A 23640-nucleotide genomic window follows, 5' to 3' on the forward strand; every position below is an offset into this window, starting at 1 on the left:
ACTACCTAGCTAGTTTTCAACTACCCATAGTACTCTCTTTCTCTCTAACACCTAGACTAATCATGAACTACCATATTAGCTTGTAATCACTAACTAAATACCTAGCTATATAGTTAATGACCATAATATTTGTGTATGTATGTTTAATCACTAGTTACCTAGTCATTAACTAACAACATATCTATCTTGTCAGTAACTAGCTATGTAGTAAGAGGTTCTCTTATTGGCTACATGGTATGGTTAGCCTCATGCTAGTTGTTTTCCTTGTTCACCACATTCTAACTACCTATAGCTAGAAGTCATTTTCCTACTAGCTAGTTCCCTAACTAGTAAAGCCAATGAATTGCATACTTCCTACTCAAAATTTTTGCTACAATCTAGCTACGAAGCTAATTTGTTGCATATGGGCTATGTAACTAGTTAACTTCATTCTAGCTATACAACTACTTTGTTGGATATGGATAATTAGTTAGTTAGCTACATATTGCTATCACTCTTGTTAATTGCATTTTGACTATGTACTTATGTAGCTAGTTTGTTATATGATACTAGCCATTTAACTAGTTTGTGGTATAATGGATATCTAGCTTATTAGCTATAAATATTAGCTACCAACCTTGTTTATTACATTCTAGCTATGTAGTTGTGTAGGCACTTAGTTGCATACTAGCTTCCAACTAGTTTGTTGCATGGTAATTATCTAGCTACTGCACAATAGGAACTAGCATAAAACTCCATCTTCCTTCTTGCCTCATGCTTTCAAAAATGGATGCACTTTGCTATAGCACTGGAGAGGTGTAATATACCCACCCCTAGCTAAGCCAAGGGAGTCACTCATATGCCCTTCCCAAGCAGTACCTCTAAATCCCACAGGATTCACGGCCTTAGGTAGATAGGTGACTTTTGTGTCTACCTTACAATAGGACATCAATGTCTCAATCCACTAGGGTTCACATGAGGTTCCTATACTACTACATTCACCTGACAACAATCTAGCATCCACCAAGAAGGGTCACTTCACAACCAATCAAGGATGAGAGTAGACTAACACCACACTTGGTTCAAAGAGAGTGTAAAATGAGGGGGAGTTGTAAGCATCGGCCCCTCTACCGCCATAGCATAGTCAAACATCTAGCCCTCTAAAATGGTGTTAACTAGGGTTCTAAGACTCAAGCCTAGGCACTCATAGAAGGGTCACTTCATAACCAATCAAGGATGAGAGTAGACTAACACCACACTTGGTTCAAAGAGAGTGTAAAATGAGGGGGAGTTGTAAGCATCGGCCCCTCTACCGCCATAGCATAGTCAAACATCTGGCCCTCTAAAATGGTGTTAACTAGGGTTCTAAGACTCAACCCTAGGCACTCATAGTATTTTAGCCTTAACCCTATTTTCCCTTTCAATAAGCGCTTGACTAATTGAGTCTAATCATCTATAGGATAGCATTTTTGGGACCATATCCACATGCTTTTCACCCAATGTACCCCTCATCCTTAGTTTGTTAATTCTCTTTCACATGGTTCATTAAACGTCCTTTAAGCACATACATAAAAACAACTGAAAACAATATTTTCCAAGTAATAACTTGAGCATGATACTATATAATTTGTATAATTATCTTCTTTAAAATCAAGATCCCATTGTTGGATATTACAACCTTGTTCTAGGTTCCCACCTTCCCTTGTCTAAAATAAGGGTCTATATGGTGCCCATACACCATGCTCATTGTGGCAATCTCTTCTCCATCTTAGGATTGTACATGGGTTTATCGTAGCACGACCAAAGCGCCTTTGGCCCCATACTACTAAGGAGGGAACCCTCCTCTGACAATCAATCTTATCATCCTAAGTGCCAATCCCCACACTCTAGGTGGTTATACTTCTTGCTCGAGTGATATAGCAAACCTTGGTAAAGACTCAAGGGAGATACAGTACCTAAAATTGAGTGCTATTATTTAGCAAGCTCTTCATTTGTAGCTTTTTAAGTGCTTCTTGAAGCTTTTTGGTCATCACTTGGATTTTTTTGGTTATTTTATGGAGCTTTTTGTTTGATTATGTTATCGCTTTGAATTTAATTATTTTGCTGTTGCAAACTAATTAGATCAATTATATTAGGATGTTGAATTGCAAACTAATCGCAAACTATTGAATGCTTTGATCTCTAACAAAAAATAGGTATGCAACTACTTCTAAAGCATGAAGTTTTAGCATAATTTTATAAGTTTATGAAGTAATCCCAATTTAAGTGAGATCCAAAATCCATAGAGTCATACATAATTCCCAAGCATCATCAAGCCCCATGGCATGCACTACCAATACAAGGCATCATATTAAAAATAATGCAACTACAAATCATGTGAAATCATCATCGTCACTAGGATGAACAAATGGCGGTCCGCATGCCACATCAACCAAGCACTGGTTGTAGAGGCTAAAATCACCCTCAAGGCACATACAAAAACGATGCATCTCTGTGCATGCTCTACCAAGGCCGCCACAACCTGAAAAAATATCCAGCACATAGTTGAGATCCTCTGTGAACGTAGCAAGGAGCCACCTACAAAAGAAACCATTTAGTAACATCCATAACAAAAGCATGACATATCTCAATGCAAAGTATAAACCAGTCTAAGAGTGTATAACGCACCTATAAAAAGCTAGTGATCTTTTTGCACCCCCTCGAACCTCTACACCCTCCACATAAGTGTGCTCAAATGATGTGCTTGGAGGTCTGTCTCGAAGAGGAAGCTACGAGAGGCAGGAAACCTGTATGGGCTAACCCTCTCGCTAGCCTCTCTATCATATGAAGGGACATGCATCCCTCGATAAAACAAGCCAATAGTAAGGTCCATGACCTAGCAATGCAGAATCATCTTGTTAGCTACTTAAACTTTTATTTTAAAAAGTTACAAGTTTGTCTTCAACAACTTACCTCCTCTCGAGTATCAGGGTGTCTATATCCACCCTCACACACGAGAGTCCATTTGCAATGGAGCTTCAATCCAATGGCATGAGCTCCTCTAAGCACTTTTCCAAAGTGTTGTGCAAGTCCCAAAGTCACCAAGAACCCCTCATCTGCCAAGAATCTATGGGCTAGGTCCATGACACCTTTGACAAGTGCACTAGAAAATGTATTCCATTCGGGAATCCCTTTCAAATGTAAAGATGTATAAGACCATGCAATATCACATGAGTTCATAAACTAAACTAATGCAAGCACATATACCTTCTGCCTCAAGGCCAACAACAAGCAAAGATGTAGGAAAATCTGCAAACAACAACATAGCAACCTCATATGATGGGACACCATTACACTAGTAAGAGTTGATGGTATTTCCCTCCATGAAGCGCTTAATGCTAAAATTGAAAACACAATAACAAAGCATAAGTAACCATTACAATAGATGTGTATATAGAGAATGGTGATAAAATATACCCATCCAATGCAAAATCGTGATCGATGTCACGTCTACCAACAGAGCATCTACGATAGTTTGGTATTGAAATTCTATCATCAAAATAAAGTTTACTTACAAATTTTGATGTTGGCTAAATGTTAAGACTCAGAATGTAAAGCTAGAAATCTACATACCTGTCTTGCGTATAGCGGGAGGTCTACAAGACTCTTGTATAGGCTCTGATGACTAAGTCATGAACGACATAGCCCGAGAAGGTGTAGTATGTTGCAAAGATCCCTCAAAGTGACCCTTACTTTTTTCCTTTTCTTTCCAAATGCTATGCATGTCAAAACCATCTTTTTTGCCTAAAGTTGTAAAGAAAAATAGAAAGGAAAGCAAATTATTTAGTGTTTAATGTTTAGATTTTATATTATCTTCAAAAAAATATAAAAATGTACTTTTAACATGACTCCAATAATCCAAAAAATGATACTTGATTCACCTTCTAATTCTTCATCCAATGAAACAACTTTCTCTTTGTGTTTAGACCTTTGCTTTGTTGTACCAACCTCATTTGATTCACTTATATTACCTACACAATATAAAGACAACAAAATAATACTTTAATAAATTGACTCATCAAATGAAAATCTTCAACTCTATCATTCATGCAAATTGGCTTACCCTTGCTATGCTTCAACGCATCATCTATCGTGGGGATATTCTTTCGTTTTCCCATGGACTTTTTCTTCATTGTAGTATCAACAGTTGCATCACTAATGGCACCTAAGTAGTGTGAAGTCAACACGATATAATATCATATTCATGAAAATTAGAAACAAGGCTACTTGGATCAAACTAAAAATGTGCATTCCATCCAATATACCCTTTGCCATGCTACCACCACAAGTCGCCTTTATCCCCACAACATGAGGGACCATGTCTATTGTATTGGACATTTCTAATTTGCAAAAACAACAAAGTTAAGAAAACACAAAAGTCTAAAAAGTTATGATAAGTTTCATGTTAAACAAATACATTTTTAGAAAGTACCATTTCCTTCATCCTCTTCTTTGTGCATAGAAATTACTCTATTTTGTTCCAAAAATCCTGCATATAAGGCAAGTATTAGTAAAACAAATAGCTAAGAGCAAGAGTTACCACATATTTACTATGTTTGGCTCTCAAAGTACTTACTCTCTCTTAATTCAATCTCTTGCCGTAGAATGTCATCCAATGGATAGTCTATCCACCATGGACAAATATGCATTTCCCATTCAGACAGACCCCTCTCAAGCAGTGCTTTTGAGAACATACAATTTTCACATCCCAAGTCCATCCACTCCTCCACTAGAGGAGGAAGGCTTTCTAGCACTCCACTTTCATGTAGACTACGCAACCATCTTTTCCAAAAACATAAGAACAAACAACAAAAGCACTCTTAAGTTAGAATACATTTGTACATATGGTATTTAGAAAATATGGTTTCTTTATACTAGAAATACCTATATACCACCCTCTTGCTTGATTGTGTGAGCTCTGGAACCTTCTCAGAGTCTCCAACATTCTTCATTTCACCAAAAATATTTGCAAATGCCTTTAAAATATGTAAACGTCTTTGGCCTTTAAAAAAAACATCAAAGCCTCCTGGAATCTCAGTGCCATCAACTTGTAAGCTCCTAATCAATAAGGAGCATTCTCCAATCATATGAAACCGATACACCTCTTGCTTCATGTAGCTACAAAATCTCCTTACGTCCGCAAAGTGTGACATAGTGGAGTCCTTTGCCTTTGTGACAGTCATGAGAAGTAAAATCTCCCTTTTTCTAATATATTGGTTATTGAACAAAACATAACTTCAATATTGTTGAACCAAATTATGTTCAATTCCAAAAAATAAGAGAACATTAGTCCATGAGGAAAACATACCTCTCCGAAGCAATATTAGCACTACAAATGGCATACAATTTGTCCTTGGTAATAGCCATCATGTTCTTTTCATCCCAATTCAATGCAAACAAAACAGAAAAGAAATCCTTTCCATGTGCAGTATTAGCTATTCCAAGGTACTTGTATCCTTTGTCCCTCAATTTATCTTGCTCTTTGTTTATGAATTGTTTTCTTTTTGCATTATAATTTGCCTCTGGCAATGCCTCCTCTTTGAGTATGGCAGAGTTATAGTCATTCTAAATAGAAAAACCAATACACTATTCATAGTTATGGTTAAATTCAAGGTACAACAATTTGTTATGCTGAAAACTAAAATACTATACCAAACTTTTTACCTTCCACACCAAAAGTGATATTAGCAAACATGGGTTCTTGTACCATGGATCATTGCCATGGTTACTTTTTCCCTCAATTTCATACTCTATTTCAGCCCACCGTCTTTGAGAAGGGCTCATCCTTTCCAAAATGCTTTGTTTATCAGCGATGCCAAACTTTTGGAACATGAAAATTTCATGACCTAGGTTGGGTTTGACATGTGCTCTTGTTACACTACAACATTGAAAATTGTCTTTAAATTTTAAGATTCACACATAAATAAAACTTATTCACATTCACATAACTAATAAATGAAACCTATTGGCATTCACACGTAAATGAAACCTATTGGTATAAATAAAATATCTTGACATTCACACATAAATTATCTTTATATTTTGAGATTCACACATAAATAAAAACTATTGGCAATATTCACACACAATTGATGATCTATTAACCCATTTGAAAAAGTTAATAGTGATAAGTATACTTACGCATTTGATGTATCCAATGCTAACAATAGTTCTCCTTCTTTCTTCTTCTCCACTTGAATGAATTGAAATAGAACTCTAACATGTCACGAAATATCTTCATTATAAACTACATACATCAAATAATAAAATAAATAATTAGTCAAAGAAGGAAGTATCATCACAATAAACAAGAAAAAGCAAGACAATGCATAGTTACCTTCCTTTATCATCTTCATCCATGTCTTCAACCTATGATTACCATCCCATACTAAAAACTTGCGCCCTCTTAAATCAGCCCATTCATCAGTCAATTCATCTTCAAACCTTTGGTTAACTTCTCTCTAAAGAGGGCCCCACTCTTCCAAATTTTGGGGAGATACATCCATTAGCTCACCAGTGGGCCTTCTCAAAGAAACCAAAAATTTCCCCATTGTTTCCATATACGAAGCATTATCGAAAGATGAAATCAACCATGTAGCATAACTAGATGCAAGCCTTATAGCCTCATAGGGCACAAGTCTACACAAAGGGATAGGAGGAGGAGAAGTAGACCTCGTTACAAAAAATGAGGCCAACACATCTGACATAAGCCGAAACTTGACATTCTCTCCAATGTGTCTATCATGTTCACTGACCTCTTTCTTTTCTTCATTAGCAACATCCTCATTCACCTCTTCATTTTCCTCATGTACAGTTTGCAAATCTAAAGACCTCCCCTGTGTTGTTTCACCACACTCCGTGGTGGTAGTGTGGGTGCTCATAGGATCAGCATGAATGTCATTGCTTGCTTCATCCATGCTATCCTCAAGCACTTCATCATCAATGAAAGGAAATTTTTTCCTTGGTTTTCCACCCTTGTTATTTGGAGATTTAGAGAATGCACGGGAGGATGCTTCTTGATCGATACTTACTAGTCTATTGCATAGACTAGATCTTAACCTTGTAATTGGAGTATCTACAAAAATAATTTGAAAATAGAATATAACATTTATATGGAACTTTAAAAGAGTTGCTTAACCATTAAGAATAGAATATGTAAATTTAAAAGAGTGATTGAATGACTTACTTGGATGGCCCCTTTTGCTTTGACCTCTCCTATCACCACCATGCTGACCTCTAGCCATGCTCAGAAGCACTAAAACAAACCACAAATCATTTTAAAAATGAAGACAACTCAACTAAATCACATGTTCTATTAATTAATCTCCACCAAAATATGACCATTTGACGCAAACAACACACTTTAATATCATTTGTTATTTGGTTTTAATAAATGTATTAAATTTTCTTAATCATTTGAACCTCCTGACCACATTTTCACCCCCGCACCCCCAAAGGGGGGATACTTCCAACCCCTTGTTCCTGTCTGCGTTGACGCAGACAATGCTGAGTGTTTGACAATTCCCAATCCAAAAAAATCAAATCATGTCACACTTATTTCTTTAGGATGATTTGCATACGATTTAAAAATGGTTTAATTTTTCATGCCTTGGACTCGCGCGGTTTACACCCACTCTATATGGAGGGGGTGTAGGGGGGCCATCAGCCCCCCCTACTACTATCGTTGGGGGGTTCCAAGGGGGGCCGGCGACAACCATGATACCCCCCTTGGCGGGGTTCGGGGGCAGCACCCCCGAAGCCAAAATTTTGTAGGTAACTTGGCTATAGAAGAGGTTTAAGGGGCGGTTTAGGGAGGAGCAGTGGTTTAAGGATGAGGGGATGAGAGGGGAGTGGTTTAGGGAGTAGGGACTGAGAGGGGAGTGGTTTAAGGAGGGACTAAGAGGGGGGCGGCTGTGCACTACCCGCCCCATTTCATAAAGTACCCCGCCCCCCCACCAGGTCGTCTGCGTTGACGCAGACAGCGGGCGGGTACTGAGGGTTCCCCCTCCTCGCCTTCTCCCTCTCCTCCTCCTCCCTTCAGAGGGGGCTGCGCCCAACCCCCAAGAGTTGTCTGCGTTGACGCAGTCAGCCCCGAGTATCCCAAAGGTCTCCTCCTCTCCCATTTTTTCAGTTTACTGTCTCCTTCTCTACCTCCCCTTTCCTTCTCTCCCCTCCCATTGTTATTCTCTCATTGTCTACCTGCTCTTCCATTTCTTTTAGCCATAGAGGAAAAATGAAACTTGAAATATAGATTTTCAGCCATAAGGATGGAGTGTAGAGCTTACCCTGTGAGTTTGATGGAGAATGTTGATCTTGTTTGAGCTTGTTGCGGGGGCTACTCTCCTTCTTGCTTCTTCTTTATGCCTTCCGACTTGCAATGGGAGAGAAGAAGAGGGAAACAAAGGAGAAAAGGAAGAAGAAGAAAAAGAAGAAGAAGAAGAAGAAAAAGAAGAAGGACAAATAAGAAGATATGTCTAAACCATTATACACAACTTTCAATGGCAAGCGGTACGTGCATATTGAACATCCATCATGAGAGAATGTTTCTCTCGAACACTGAAATTTTATTTACTAAAAAATGTAAATACTGACGACGCCTGACATCTAACAATATAAAACGTGCTTATAAAAATATGTGCTACAACACGACATGATTTTCGAAAAGACATGATTTATTTTCGAAAAGACATGTTTTTTTAAAAAAATTATTTAACTAAATCTTGTGATTTTTCAATATGTAGACTTTTTTTAATGATTTGGTTCATTAATGGATTGATTCGCAACTTCAACCGTCACTAAGAACTTGCCCATGGAGTAAGAGCTCATTTAATCCATATTTGGTGAGGGTAACGGACTATTATTTCTATGTTCAAAGAAATTGATAAACAATAGGTATGCTATTAGATATAATATTTCGCCTTCATAGCTCCATTGTTTGCTGAGTTTCAAACCCGCTTTTGTGAGAGACGATGGCAGACGTTACTCTTCAATGGTCAATCGACTCCGAATCACTGGAACGTATTGTGTCCCTGAGGGATGGAAAGATTCTTGTGAGCTCTTATTTTCTTCAATCACTTCTACCCCCTGACCGGAAGCTGGTAGGTTTGTATGCTATTTTCCAACTTGATGCTTACAGTGAAGAGATCGCGGTTCATGGCCAACCGGATATCAATGGTGCGGAGCAATTTTTGCTAGATTCTTCTCTTTCATGTCAGTATAAAATAGTACATTGTGATACCACTTTCACCATGGACCAAGATGAAGGACTACACACTGTAGAAAATAGCAAACAAGCTCATTTACTTTCAGGACCTGTTGTAGACATTACATCTGATTCCTTCGCAGAGACGTCATCTCAAACTTCTTCGCCACTTATAACAAATTCTTTTTGTGCACCCGTCTCAACTCCGACTATTGACTTAGAGTCAGATGATGAACTTGATAGTCCTCATTCATTTCCACAAATAAAGAAAGAGATTTTACCTTGGATTGCTAATAGTCCCAGAGGAAAGAAGTTGAAGGCTTTATTGCAGATGAGTGAATGCCCTTTTTATGTTAGTGAGATTCCAAGAGAGTACAATGGTTCTGTTGCTTTCGTTCTTTTGCCAACATATGGCACATCTTCAAACATGGATGGGATGCAGCAACAATATGATGGTCATGTCTGGACAAGATCCCATCCAACTAATATCTTCCCTGATGCTACTTTGAGAATTAGCCATTGCCTTGGAGACTTACAATGGCATCGAGTCAATTGTCCTTACTATGAGAGCAACAATCAACATAATAAAATGTATTTTCATGGTTACCTCAATAGCACAGTGAGCAAGGGGCTACTTGCAAGTGAAGAAAAGCATTCAATCACGTGTCACTATTGTAGTAAAGTTGTCACTTGTTATGCAACTTGTGATTGCAAAGTTTATTACATTTTGCTAAAGGACACAAGCATGGAGAGATTGATGCTTCATGTAGGTACTCACACACACAATGTGCAACCAAGGACTTCAATGGCTGCAATTAAAAATTTTAGATCTCTAGTTCACTCAGTTTTGCAAATGAATCGACATTGTGGTGCTAGGAAGATTCAAATGATTGTAGCAAAACAAATTATCACTGAATCTTTGACAAGTAATGGTTCAATGGTGGAGGGAGAACAAGAGATTACAAACTTTTTGGAGGAGTTAATGCCATTGGTTCAAAATCAGAGGTTAGTTTCGATTATTCAAGTCTGCAAACTATGGCTTGTAGCATTGTTATTAGTTTAACAAACTTTCGTTTGTTGAGGTTGCAGGTTCAATAGTATCATGACATGCCAGAAAAAAAAAAACATGTGTTATTGGAGATGGCTTTGATAACATTTTGGAGTTGAAAAAGAGATGCATGTTTCCTTTTTCTCATGGCAGTAGATTTCCAGGGCAAGGAGGGGTGGGTGAAAAAAGTTACATTTTCAAGATGTCTACTAAAGGACCCGGCTCTGGAGTGGAATTGGTTAATCAAATGCGACGCTTAGGAAATGGAGACCTTTGCAAGTCTTGGGTTCACTTTGACTTTACACACAGAATAGATGACTGGGCAACAATGTCTTGTTCTATGTACGATCCATGGTTTGTTCGGGGACCTTACTTGTTATCAATTTTCGTTAACATATTCTAGTTGCTAATCACTGTATTTCTTATTGCAGCTTGAAGGGGATCTGGTGATTGCTATTTATGATACAAAGGAAGAGGATAGAGAAACACAAATTCTTTTTTGGAGATGCCTTAATAATGTGATGCTCGAGTGTGGACACCCTCTTGCAGACTTTGCAGGTTTTATGGCGGATGAAGCCGGTGCAAATTGGATGGCGATCCGCACTGTTTTCAATGCGGGACCTAACAATGTTTTGGAAGGAAGAGAGCGATCGTGTTTGTTTCACTGGGAACAAAGCTTACAAAAGCACACAACAAAATACGTGCCTTCAAACCTTCAGAAGCATCACTTGAATTTATGTGAGAGGTAGCGCCTTTCAAAATCCATTGAAGAAGGCAAGAGGAATGCCACAGCTATACAAAATTGGTGGCAGCAAGTAGGACTACCTCGCAATAGTACCGTACCATTGAAGAGATGGATCAAATGGTGGGAGAATAGGATAGACCATTGGGGTAGTACTACACGTGTAAATGTTTTTTTTTTGTTTCTATTTGTTACATACACATGTACTAATATCATTGGGGTGGGAATACCCAAGTATGAGAACAAAATAGACATGTAAGAGGAATTGCTGAGTTTTTTATTGGGTTGCAGGCTTCCTTGAGTCCTTGGGAGAGGGCTTGTATTCCCAACACAAATCTTTCTGAGAGCATGCATGCAAGTTGGTTGGCAGGGGAAGATGGAAAGAAGAAAATTGGTTTGTATGATGCATGCGTCACTAACTTGATCAACTCATATATTCAATGTTCAAGGCAACTGCCCTTCACAACTGGAAGATACTCTGGAAGTGGTCCCGACATGGATGCTCTTATTAATAGGGTGGTTGCAAGAAATACCCCTTCACCTGCATTCATAGCTCGAACAGTTCAAGGACCAGTTCTTGGCACCCCCATGTATGGAGAGCCTTTCATTTCTGGAAACAAAGAAACAGTTCAAAGGAAAAGAAGAACTCTAGATGGTTGTAGCTCTCATAAACATGGCTATGTAATGGAGTCAAGGGATAGAAAACAAAAAGGACGACCACACAAGATAAATTTTCAAAATAGAAATGACCAACCTACAGAAGTGGGCTTGGACCATGAGGTGCATGCAGTGCTGATTGAAATGGATCTCCCAACTAATATTGTCTCAGAGGAGGAAATGCATAGAAGTTTGTGGGCCATCCGGAGAATGCATGTTCATTGCAAACGAAAATGTTTTGGTATTATAAATAGAAAGAAGTGCTGCAACGTGATAGAAAGTAGATCACCTGGGTTACTATGCCCTTCATTTTGGTCAGAGAGGGAATTTCAAGGTAAGCCTATTGCACAATGGTTCTGGTTTTGCAGTCATGATGTGGAGCATACATGGGATGTTGATAAACAAGTTAAGCATGTGCCCTTGCGACCAAGGATTTGGACTATTGACAAGGGCACCAATGCTTCTGTAGAGGAGATTTCAATTCTTATAAAAGGAGGTTTTGTATTCAAGCATGATGGCATTCCACCTACCCCCAAAAATACTACGACCCATGGGACAGAACCACTTACCTCTTCAAGTGGCAAGCAAAGAAAAAAATGGAGACATGGTATTTCTAAGGATGCAGAAAGAAAAATTGCATTGGCTGAGGCATTGGATGTAGTTTTCATGGTAGAGAAAGTAGTGGTGGCAAATGAGAAAGTCATATTTTATGTTATGTCAGAGCATTTGTATGAGGTGCATGTCAATCCCGAGCCCTTCTACACGTGTCCTGACTTTCAAAAGAGAGAGTTGGAAAGTAAACCCTTCCTGGCTTGCAAGCACATGTATTATGTCTACATTCGTGTGCTTGGGATGGACAAAAATCAACATATGATGATGCATCAACCTTCCCTAAGCAAACTGATTTAAATTTTATGCTTGCCCTTCCGCAACACATAAAATGCAAATCAAAGACTTGAGAGTTTTATGTTGGCTATTGTTCAATGAGATGGGGACCATGCAGTATTGAATGAAAGATTTAAAGGGCATATGAAGAAGTGGAGGTGGACGTTTATTTTGGATACATGATGTGAAGGGACCACATATTTGGTATTTTTCTTTTTGAGCATAATGAAAACTCTAGTAAAAGTAGACATTATTAATCATGGACCAGTTATCCATTTGTGGACATGATTAGACGAGGATCTAAAAGTGGAATTATTGATCATGCTTTTTTGATTCATTGAGGGGACCATCTATTTATAGGTTAGGGATCTCTTTATAAACTATGCTTATTTAGTATGCCAAGTAATTTCATTTTTCCTGATTTGATGCTCCAACTTCATTTTTGTTGAGCCAATTTTTTTTCAAGGTAATCTAGATCTTGCTCCTCTTCTCCTATTATGAAAAGTATGCAAGTTTATTGTTTGCCTTTTGCTATGATGAATACATCCATAAACCTTGGTATTCACTGAGGGGGGTACCTATTTGTAGGTGATGGATCTCATTATAAATCATGCTTATTTTGTGTGCAAAGAAATTTCATTTTCTTAATTTTAATGCTCCAAGTTCATTTTTGCTAGTTGTGACATATTTTTTCTCAATGTAATCTCGATTTTGTTTCATAAAGCTTGTTGATCACTTCATTTTAATTCCTCTCAGAGGATTGTCTATTTATATGTGAAATATCTCTTTATAAATCATTCTTGTTTTGTGTGCAAAGCATTTTCATTTTTCCTAGTATTGATGTTCCAAGTTCGTTTTTGTTGATTGTGATACTTTTTTCTTAAGGTAATCTTGATCTTTGTCCTTTATTCCTATTACGGAAAGCATGGTTACATAGAATCTAATCATGTATCATCTACTCTAGTCACATTTCTAATATATATTATGGTTGCTTCTCCTTCCCATGTTACACCTTCTCAATTGTTTGCTTCCCCTTATCACGTTATCAAGGTGTTTTTTTATCTAAACCATGTTCTAATTTCTAATTTTCATTTGTTAATTGGGTATTTTTTATCTAAACCATGTTTCATCAAACCTTTGATTGGCAAGTTTGCTATTGATATAAACCATGGCCAAGTTTGATGTTAAACCAAACCATGATATGGTTGCTTCCCGTCCTTATGCAACAACTCTACTCTTTGCTTCTCTTTTGCATATTGCTCTTCCTTCCACTTTCCATAGTCAATTCTACTAATTTTTATTTTTAGCACAAGGTTTTCTTTAAATTCTACATGAGTCAAATCATGCCTGAACCTACACAAGAGGAGCTAGACATGAGAAAGACCTTCAGAACCGCAAATGGTAAACTAGATTCGTTGTCAAAAGCTACAAACTATGATGAGAAGTGGTCAATAAATGATGCAACCTTTGCCATTGGAAAGGTTGAACAAATAATTGGCCAAATTTTTCAACAAGAGAATGAAAATGATATATCCCTTGTAGATATGTTAGAGTTAAAGCTCCCTACAACCATTGCATATATGAGACGCTTTGGAGTGATTAGTAAAAAAGATGAGGAGGATATTGACATTTGTTGCTATCAAGTCCACATATCGATACTATATAATAGCTATATATAAGTGGCTTTCATAATTTTCCTAAATAGTTGCAAGAGAAATAATTATATTTTCCTATATTGAGTTCTTTTTGTGTTTTGTTTAGATTGACTCATAATTTTAGAGATTAGTCTGATTGATAAGGGTACTTTTTGAGATGTGTGGTAGAAACCCAATTTTGTTCATTTTTCTCTCTTCGGTATATTTTGAGAGTTTGAAAAAAATGGTCCCTTGAATAGCTTGTTTAATACAAATTTTCAATATGGGTAACAAGATTATCCCTCATAAAGTTACAAATTTTGTGAAAAAACTCCAAGTTTTGGCAAATACATTGAAAGACTCTAAGTTTTGGAAAATTTTGCGAAAAAACTTCAAATTGGGGGCTTGCTTTTTTAAATCCCCCCCTAAAATTCTTGTTTGATTCACATATGCAAAATGCATGGTAGCTCTTTTTTTTCACAACAAAAAGCAACCATACCAAGACACAAAGATTTCTTCTAAGCATTAAATTCACTTCAAGCAATCCACTTGCATGATCTCAAACATTTTTAAGCTGATACCACCACATAATGTTGCTAGCATCAGTATTTCTAATAATAACACTTAGGCCTCTATTACAACTAGCAGTTACTACTAAATATATTTCCAAACTACTAACATTATATGCCTAAGTTCTAACATTGGGCTACCATTCTAACATGTGGTAATAGGAAGAAGATTCACAATTGCAAGGTCATCTTGCTTTAATATGATAAGACATTTTTCTATTTTTATGTGAGCAGGGACTTGGTTACATCACAATAGATATTTGGAAGCCAAAGCGATTGTACATTTGCTAACATTTTCATGTTCCATCTTCAAGTGGCTCCATTATAATGTAATCTCATCCATAGTTGTGATTGGAATTAGGTGTGTAGTCTTCACACCCTAGCTCATACATATACTTGTTCTTCTTACACTTGTGATTTCCAATAGCTAGTACAAACTCGAGAGAGTTTGTGCAAATGAGAGAGGGGTAGAGATGGAGTTGAATCAATGCCCTTTTAGACGCCTCAAACATAGTTATCAACCCACATTTAGCAAGATTAAAGTGGGGCTAATCTAATCACCTTAGTATCATTACAAAATAAAGTTCAAACTATCTTTTCCAAGTAGCATTAGCTATATCTTAGACATACGAGTTTTTGTGCACCATGTATCTTTTAATCATCCTACCATGTCAAACCTCATCAAGGCTGTCTCATTATCCTCCATTTTCATACATTAGCCATATCAATCTTCCTCAAATCCCTTCTTTACAACCTTCAAGTAACTATCAAGCAATCAAACCTCAAAATGAACAACTTACGTACCCTGCTCTATCATGTCCCCATCTATTCTCCATGGAATACCTATATTATTAACATGCATAACATATATTTCATGTATAAACTTTGTCCTTGACAACCTTCCTAAAACCCCAAGTCCAAAACGACCATGATCAACTGGTAACCTAATTCACCTTGTGAATTAGATGAATCAACTCCTTCACCTTATCTAATTATTTTGGCCTCATTGGTGCGCGAATCGGATACTAGATGCATACGTAGAGAGCGCAGGAAGGTCCCCAAGGATAAAAGAGCTCTACTTAAGCTCAAAAAGTAAGAAAATAGATTTGCACAACATGAAGAAAAGAGACCAATTGGATACAATCTCCCCCCATGCCTTGTGTGAGCGCTTCACAAAGCATGTATTTATAAATTTATTCATCTCAAAGCTCAAAAATAACCCAATTTTACAATTAGCATGATTTGGCTGTTGTGTTTGCTTTTGTTCAAATAAATAATAAAGTGGTTGGGCAGCCCAAAAGTCGAACTATGCCCAAATACAATGTCCAATAATGAAATATTTAAACCGTGCGTCCATGCGCATACAAAATAATAAATATTTGTCAAGCGCTTCAATAAATAAGCGCACCTAAATAAATATTAACGCCACGCTTTAATGATAAGGCGTACGCCCATCAAAAGTGATAATTTCTTCTAGGTAATTTGAATACACACTATTGCCCAGTGCTTCCCAACTCCACTCCTGCCTGCTCTACTCATTAAATAAATAGATAGGTTGGAACTCTGTCCTAACCTTAATTTAATACAAGTGCACTCTAAACTCAAAAACATCCATTAATTTAAATATGTATTTTGTGGAATCGCCCGCTATGAAATCACCCATGTGCACATTAAATTAATATGATGCCCAAAAAGGACAGGTGTCCCCGTCAGCTTCTCGCACAAGGAATCCACCTTGTATACGAGCCCCGGTAAATAAATATAGTTTTATAGAATCCACTGTGGAATAAAAAACTCACGGAATCCACAGTGGTCTCACAGAATCCACCGTGGAATATGCCTCCTTGCACCACTAATTGCCTAACTAACATCTCGAGGAGATTATGTGACTAATACATCACAAACTTCCACAAGGGAATCCAATAATGACCCAAAGAATTATAGCAAAGTCCTCCAACCAATGAGTTTGTTGCATTCATACTAATGATAGGATGGGTAATGTAATTAATGAGATGAGTTGTTCATGGGAAAAATCTAATTACTTTTGGTGCCCATTAACCCTAATGTGATGGGAAATATTTACATTGATAGCGAGCATTTAAAGTGTTTCGCAATACCCTAGAGTTTGCAAGTTTTATCATGAAGATATTTAAACATAAAAGTTTTAGACCGATGATTAAGTCAAAAGGATGACATCTATATTAAGGCCCTTAAGAAATTGTTCCATTAGGCTAATGTTTAGTTTAACCAATTTCTCTGTGCACATGAGATTGGCAAAGCCTGTTTGCACTTGAGCATATATGAATATCCTGAAAAATAGTAGCATTTCTAGTGAAGAGATATTAGCATTCACTATTTATCACTACACTCTCTCTACTTTTTTACTAGTAGCCTCACTCCATAAAGGTCTAGAGGTTTTATATTACAAACTTATTTGAACATTTTGACATCTAGTTTCAATTGCCATGCTTTACCTCTCATCTTTATGGTCACTCCCCCCACTCTCTCCTTGAATATGCTTTTATATATACTCGTGATCTTCTTTGTTTTAGGCATTTACATTTTGTGTTCAAATAGTTATTGCTTTCATGTATAGGTTTAACATATGATCTAAGGAGATTAGTGCAAAGTTTGAGCACAAATCTTTTGCAAGGATATGGTTTGTAGTGAAAAGCTTTTAGCCCTCATTGATTTAACATTGTTGAGTGCTCAGAATGTTTCTAGTAGTTGCCCCATTGTAAAAGCATCTAAAGCTCATATCATGTCATATTTTGACCTTTTTGGCATCTAATTCCTACTTGCTCTATTTTGTCATTCTTGTTTCTCTCCTTGTATTTGAATTTGTGTATCAAAATTGGTGTTTATATATATTTATATACATACATTCTAAAACTACATTTCATAAATGGGTAGTCCATTATGTGCATACATTCTAAGATTGATGTAGTGAATGGGCAATCCCTTCTATGTTAAAGATAGCACGTATCTAGATATTAATCAAATCTCTTCCTATGTATACTCATGCAAGTTGCATAGATAGTACATACGAGGATATTAAAAGAATATCTTCCTACATATATTCATGCAAGTAGCTTCTCATTCCCCTCTCATGGCCCCCCTCCAATTGAGCTCATCCTCCTCTATCATTTCATCATCAATGTGCATGCATTTACACACATGCATGCATTCATGTGTGCACACTATATATATCTACTAGTATAAATGCACATCATCTTATAGGCATGAATACAGAGGTAGAGATTTTAAAAATGTGTATGCACATTGCTTAGCCAATATGTTAGTGCTTCTAAATATGAGCTTAAAAAGGGTTCACTATCCAAAGTTAATAAAGCCATCTTTGAAGCCCTTTAGAAAACGTATTTAACCCCTACAAGTACAACACCCTTACAAATACTTGAGCAATCCTTTCACTAGCAATGACTCAAATGACTTCTCATAGAAATGGGCAATTGAGTTGCAAAAATTGACTTTAACAATTGCAAACAATTCTCTAAATTTTCTCTAAAAAGATTAAACTAACCCTTACAAATACTTGAGTAATCCTTTCACTAGCAATTACTCAAATGATTTCTCATAAAAATGGGCAATTGGGTTGCAAAGATTAACTTTCACAATTACAAACAATTCTCTAAATCTTCTCTAAAAATATTAAAATAGCCTAGTAAGCAAGATTAATTTGAGGGAAACATGTAAAAGAGTGATGCAAAAAGAAGGCTCTGAGTAGAATTTAATCCCACACTAGCACACTAGCTTAATAGCCACTGTAATTTGAATGCTACAAACACGAAGCCTCCATGTGATAAGAAGAGGCATCATTAGCATTTACAATAGAGAGGGCCTTTATTTGTCCAAGTTGTGGTAATAAAATGGGATGCACCTTTTGATTGTAAATGAGGTGGTGGTAGTTCAAGCATTAAAAGCTCATGAGCAAGTGTATGACAATGTGAGAGAGAGAGAGAGAGAGAGAGAGAGAGAACCAAAAAACATGGAGTGAATTCTGCTTTTTAAAGTGTCAATCAAGCTAGTCACTCTAGAGTTCATTTGGCATACTAGAAACAACTAGATCTTTCAAGGTACAAGCATCCCAACTAGATGGAGACAATGTCCAAAGCTAGCCATATTTGGGCAATGGCTGGCAAGTGAGGAGCCTTGAGTTGCCCCGGACCTGGCCACAAAATTGTCTTTTGTAAGGTCATGAGCTTCATGAAACCCAAGGTCTTCCTTATTAAAACATCTTATCTTTACGCATGTTTTAAAAAAAGTCAAGTGAGCTGAAAGTTATTGAGCTAGTTGCCATAATATGCAATTTAAATTTATAAAATGTTATTACTTTATGCAGAGCCAAAACTCATCGCCCAAACTCTACACACTGACTTGCTACAGGCAGGCCATGGAAAGAAACAATATGATGGTGATGGAATATAAGTCTACTATCCAAATGGAAGCAAAGTTGGCATAAGCTTCCCCATACACCACAAATACCACACCTCATGTAAATCGCATCAAAGCCATTCTTCAGCTGGATACTTCCAAGCAACACAAACCACCAGGACGGCCCCTTCAACAGGCATATTCCAGCGTCCACATGGTTCCATCTCACATATCATAATAAGACCTTCATTAACGATTGCATTATGTAAGATTCCTCTATGTATCTCTCTCTTTCATTACCCATCTTGCATGATGATTTTAGTGCTTTTAAATTTGCATGTCAGAAAGATAACTTTGGTGAAAATAAGTGCAAGTAGGGTAAGTTTAGACGCAGCATCTCATATTTGTAAGTTTAGAAGGTTCAAATACAGTGAAATGTGAGAAACAACCAGAGCAATGGACAAATTAGAGCTGTAGACTATTGAAATCAAAACAGGAGTTTACTCCATCCAATCTTATCCAAACCTTCTAAAACATCAAATAAGCATTAATCAGATTACAAATGCCCTATCTGCAATGCCGAAATACAGTAAATACAGAACAGCAATTTCCAAATTATTACACAATCGCAAGTCTGATTGTCATCCTCTCAGACTCCGTGGATCTCCCTGGAAGACAGCAATACAACCCTTTCCCTCGTTCTACCTTACAGTCGGTCTTCTACAAGTGTGTGCCGTTGTGCAGTTGCTCCAGACAGAAGAACGATTATTAACCTCAAAATTAACAGATGAACAACATGTCTATCCCTGCAACATCCTGAGTAGCTCTTGGTTACCACAGCACCATCCTGAAGCCCAAAGCATCATAGCCATACATATCCAGGAAAAAAAAACCCTTCCCTCAGTAGTGGCCTAAATTTAGCAAAATCAAGTGCCACCATCAGAAAAACTGCCCTAGTATACAAAATTCTCCTGAGCATCTTCAGAGCCCCACTCCATATGTGAGTATCCCTCCAGCCAAGTCGTAGATGTCTTCAGAGCATCAGAAGTGACAATACAGGTATTACATGCAGTACCTTCTTGACAGCTTCCAACTCACTGCAGTAAGCTCTCAATAGCTTCAAAAAACAATGATGCCAATTCTGGGCTGGGCGTCTTTACTGCACACTTGACACCCAGAGAACCTGCTTGAAAGGTGAGCTCAACCAAGAGAGGAATCACCTTCCCTGAAGTATATGGAACTTTCCCAGATAAGTACAAGACTTCTTGATTTGTATCCTTGAGAGAACGCCTGGCAATGTAAAACAGATTAGAGGCTGACAGCTTCTCTAATGCCACATCAAGGTTGCTAATCATGGCATTTGGCAAATCCCGTGAAACTTCATGTGAATCAGGGAGAGCTTTCCATGTCTGCACATGCCATCATAAAGGTTACAAGTCAATAACTCGTAGTATTAGGAATGCAAGTAGAAAAGGCTGAAGGGTTCAATCTAACCTCCAGAAATGTGTTGCGCTCCAATTTGCCTTCCTCTAAAAATAGTGCTTGAAGAGGAATTTTGTCTGTGAAATACCAGACTGGCTGTTGGTTATTTTTTACAGCCACCTGTAGCACAGAATTAGGTGGCCCTACAGACATGTTCTGGAAGAGCACCATGGGAAGGAGAGTGTTTGCTGAGGCACCTGGAACCAATGGAGGAACCTGCATGATAATATGCATAGGTTCAGCTCATCACATTACAAAACTTTCCAGTAGCAACTTAACAAACACGTCAATTAACTACCTGGAGAGGTCCAGCAGCAGCAAGCCCAAAGGTATTCTTGTTGAATTGTATCATGAAACCATCAAGCAAGGCCGGTGAGTTATTCTCAAATGTAAGATTGTAGAAGACCTGTCCATCACGTCGAATTATTTTCCCATTTATTTGCAGCCCTTGTCCAGCCGATGCAGGGAAGATAACAGGCAAGGGAGGACTGCAGGCAAAAAACAAAAGGATTCGCCTGGTCATGTACTGCATGCAAGATAAACATTATGCTTTGCATGTATAATATAGATGAGATCTATTGAATGATGCCTTATATAAATCATCCATAGCACACTCACATAATGGGCACACAAAGTAACTCCAGGTTTCACCAGAAACTGCAATATTTACAGGTCTACAATCTACTCAATAAACTACACAAGTACACACTTTGAAAGCACAGATACCTGCACGACAGGGAACTGCCCCATCACAAGTGACTTTGAGAAATGCTGGTCAGATCTACCACATTGAAGCTTAATTTTTCGAGCAATATGGAATGCCAACTCACCCCGAAGGAGCTGTTGCAGTAGGCTGACTAACAGGTACAAGGGCATTATCTAAACCAATTAGATCACCCAGCAAGTCAGGCATAGGAGCTGCTGATGGTGGAGCAGCACCTTGAACAGGTGCTGCAGTGGGGCGAGAACCACCTGGGGCAGCTGAAGTTGAAGCCATCTCAGGAACAGGAGCAGAAGATTCATTCTGACCGGAGTCTTGTCCTTCCAGATATTCTTCATCCTCTTCAGGCCGCTGAATGGCTGTCTTGACACGACTAACAAATGACTCTGGGGGCTTATGATAAACTGAAGCCAGCGTAGCAATATTTGCAAGCAACTCATCAAGCAAAGAAGGATCTAACAGGTTTGAGTCATCACTTATAGTTGGCTTCTCTGCAAGTACAACGTCTTTGGCTGCCTGCAACACCCATGTATGGGAAGACAACTGAAATGTTTAATCACAGAAAACTACTTATGGATGTGAGATTTCCTTGCAAAGTGTCAAATTAGGCTTGAAGAAATATAAATCTTTTAATCCATATATATCAAACCTCAGGATCTGTCGACAACAGACGCCAGTATATATACGCTCGATCTCGAAGGTCTGGGTTGTCTGTCTCTTGTGTGGCATTGTTGAGAACAATCTGTATGTCATAGTGTTGAATTGGTGAGTAAGATTGTCAGTTGAAACTCGCATCATGTAAAGTTAAGTATATCCTTATCCAAGCACCTTAATTCTCAGAGTCAAACATTTCCTCAAAGCACCCTGCTGGTGAAGAGAGGTAGAACTTAGGTTCAAAGAGAATGAAGATATAACAATGCTGTACCTGTATCATCTCTTGAGGGCGCTCGGTTGGCTTCTTAAGAAAGAGCTTTACAGCAGCAGTGAGTAATTGCAGCTGTACTTGAGCTGGCTCTTCTGGAAAAGTTTCCAAAAAACTTTCAAGTAGCTCATCAGCATTATCTATACGCTCGGCATACTCCCCTATGATCCAGATCATCGAAGCCTGTATTTATTGGGAGTAATCATGGTGATTTTCTCCTCCTATATATATGTGACTTACGCAGGGAAAGACATATGAACATACCTTTGCCTCTGGTTCATCTAATGTATCCAAATTCTCGCACAAAGTCGCAATGATGGACTCATACCTGACTGACAATATTTTGGTGAGGTGAAGCAAAAGACCATGAAACAAAATAGTACCAGAGTTTTGGAGATACTACACCCTACATGTTTGGGTAGCGTCTGAAAATGTCTTTGATAACAATAATGGCTTCCTGCACAACATAATTGACCTTAATTTTTATAAGGTCCAGAAGCACCCCTATACACTTTTCAGCTGCTCGATCCAACTTGATGGCACAACGTCCAATAGCCCGGACAGCCTTTCTAACAAAATCCACATCTACTTCTGTGGCATATTCTTTGAACTCCAACAGAACCTGGACAACATATGACCAACTACGATTGAAAAGGTATAATGTTTGCAAAAGTTCATAAGTCGGTACCCAGATAAAGAACAGAAATCAAGTTTTTCACACAAACGCAAAAACAAGACCACCAGGTAAGCCCACCAGTATCATTACTTATTCAGAGAAGCATTTTGCAATTTGAACCACCCTATGATGCATTGTGCTGTTGCAGTTGAAACAAGCTAGTGCACACACAACTGAAATGATCACCATAACAATTATTTAAGTTTAAAATCACCAATCAACAACTCACTCAGGTCACAACATCTCTCGTGTTAACTTGTCAAACTGTTGAAAGCAATAAGTGTCTCCATACATAGGTCATCTTGCATGCTTCTCTAGAAGGCCCTTGATACACTGATTGTTGTGCTTGCTGATCTCATTGCATAATTAGGGTTAGCACAGAGAGTAAGACAAAACGTGGAGCTGAGTTGTAAATTTTCCTCCCAAGTTTGGCATAACCTATTGTATGACTTAAGTTAATGATCCATTAGCAAGTTTTATGCACGCTTGCCACATCATCAACTTACTTGGCTTAGACCCCTATTAATATGCATTGAATGGCCTGAGCCTACTATTTTAAGTGGCCTTAGGCCATGTTCATATGCGTGTCTCATACGCACATAACAATCTTACTAAAACGTCCTTCTAGGATCCAACCGACAAACAAGACACAAAGCAAGTCATACCCCCATAAAGAGACCATAAGGAAGTGG

The 23640-nt window shown here is 37.9% G+C and overlaps 1 protein-coding gene across 1 annotated transcript in view; it reads right to left on the bottom strand.

Moving 5' to 3' along the window:
* Positions 1-19628: 19628 nt before the first annotated feature.
* Positions 19629-23640, bottom strand: part of LOC148033724 (beta-adaptin-like protein C) — a 49998-nt gene continuing 45986 nt past the window's right edge. The window contains exons 9-16 of the mRNA XM_087681703.1: positions 22683-22894; positions 22537-22600; positions 22276-22455; positions 22000-22092; positions 21460-21866; positions 20928-21117; positions 20642-20845; positions 19629-20556 (exon numbers count right to left, since the gene is read on the bottom strand). Coding sequence (XP_087537829.1) covers positions 20242-20556; positions 20642-20845; positions 20928-21117; positions 21460-21866; positions 22000-22092; positions 22276-22455; positions 22537-22600; positions 22683-22894 — 1665 coding nt within the window. The 3' untranslated portion in view covers positions 19629-20241. The remainder of the gene's footprint in view (positions 20557-20641; positions 20846-20927; positions 21118-21459; positions 21867-21999; positions 22093-22275; positions 22456-22536; positions 22601-22682; positions 22895-23640) is intronic.

This window comes from Lygodium microphyllum, chromosome 7, assembly GCF_053477565.2.
Source record: "Lygodium microphyllum isolate KBCC chromosome 7, Lygodium_microphyllum_v1.1.10, whole genome shotgun sequence".
Lineage (NCBI taxonomy): Eukaryota > Viridiplantae > Streptophyta > Polypodiopsida > Schizaeales > Lygodiaceae > Lygodium > Lygodium microphyllum.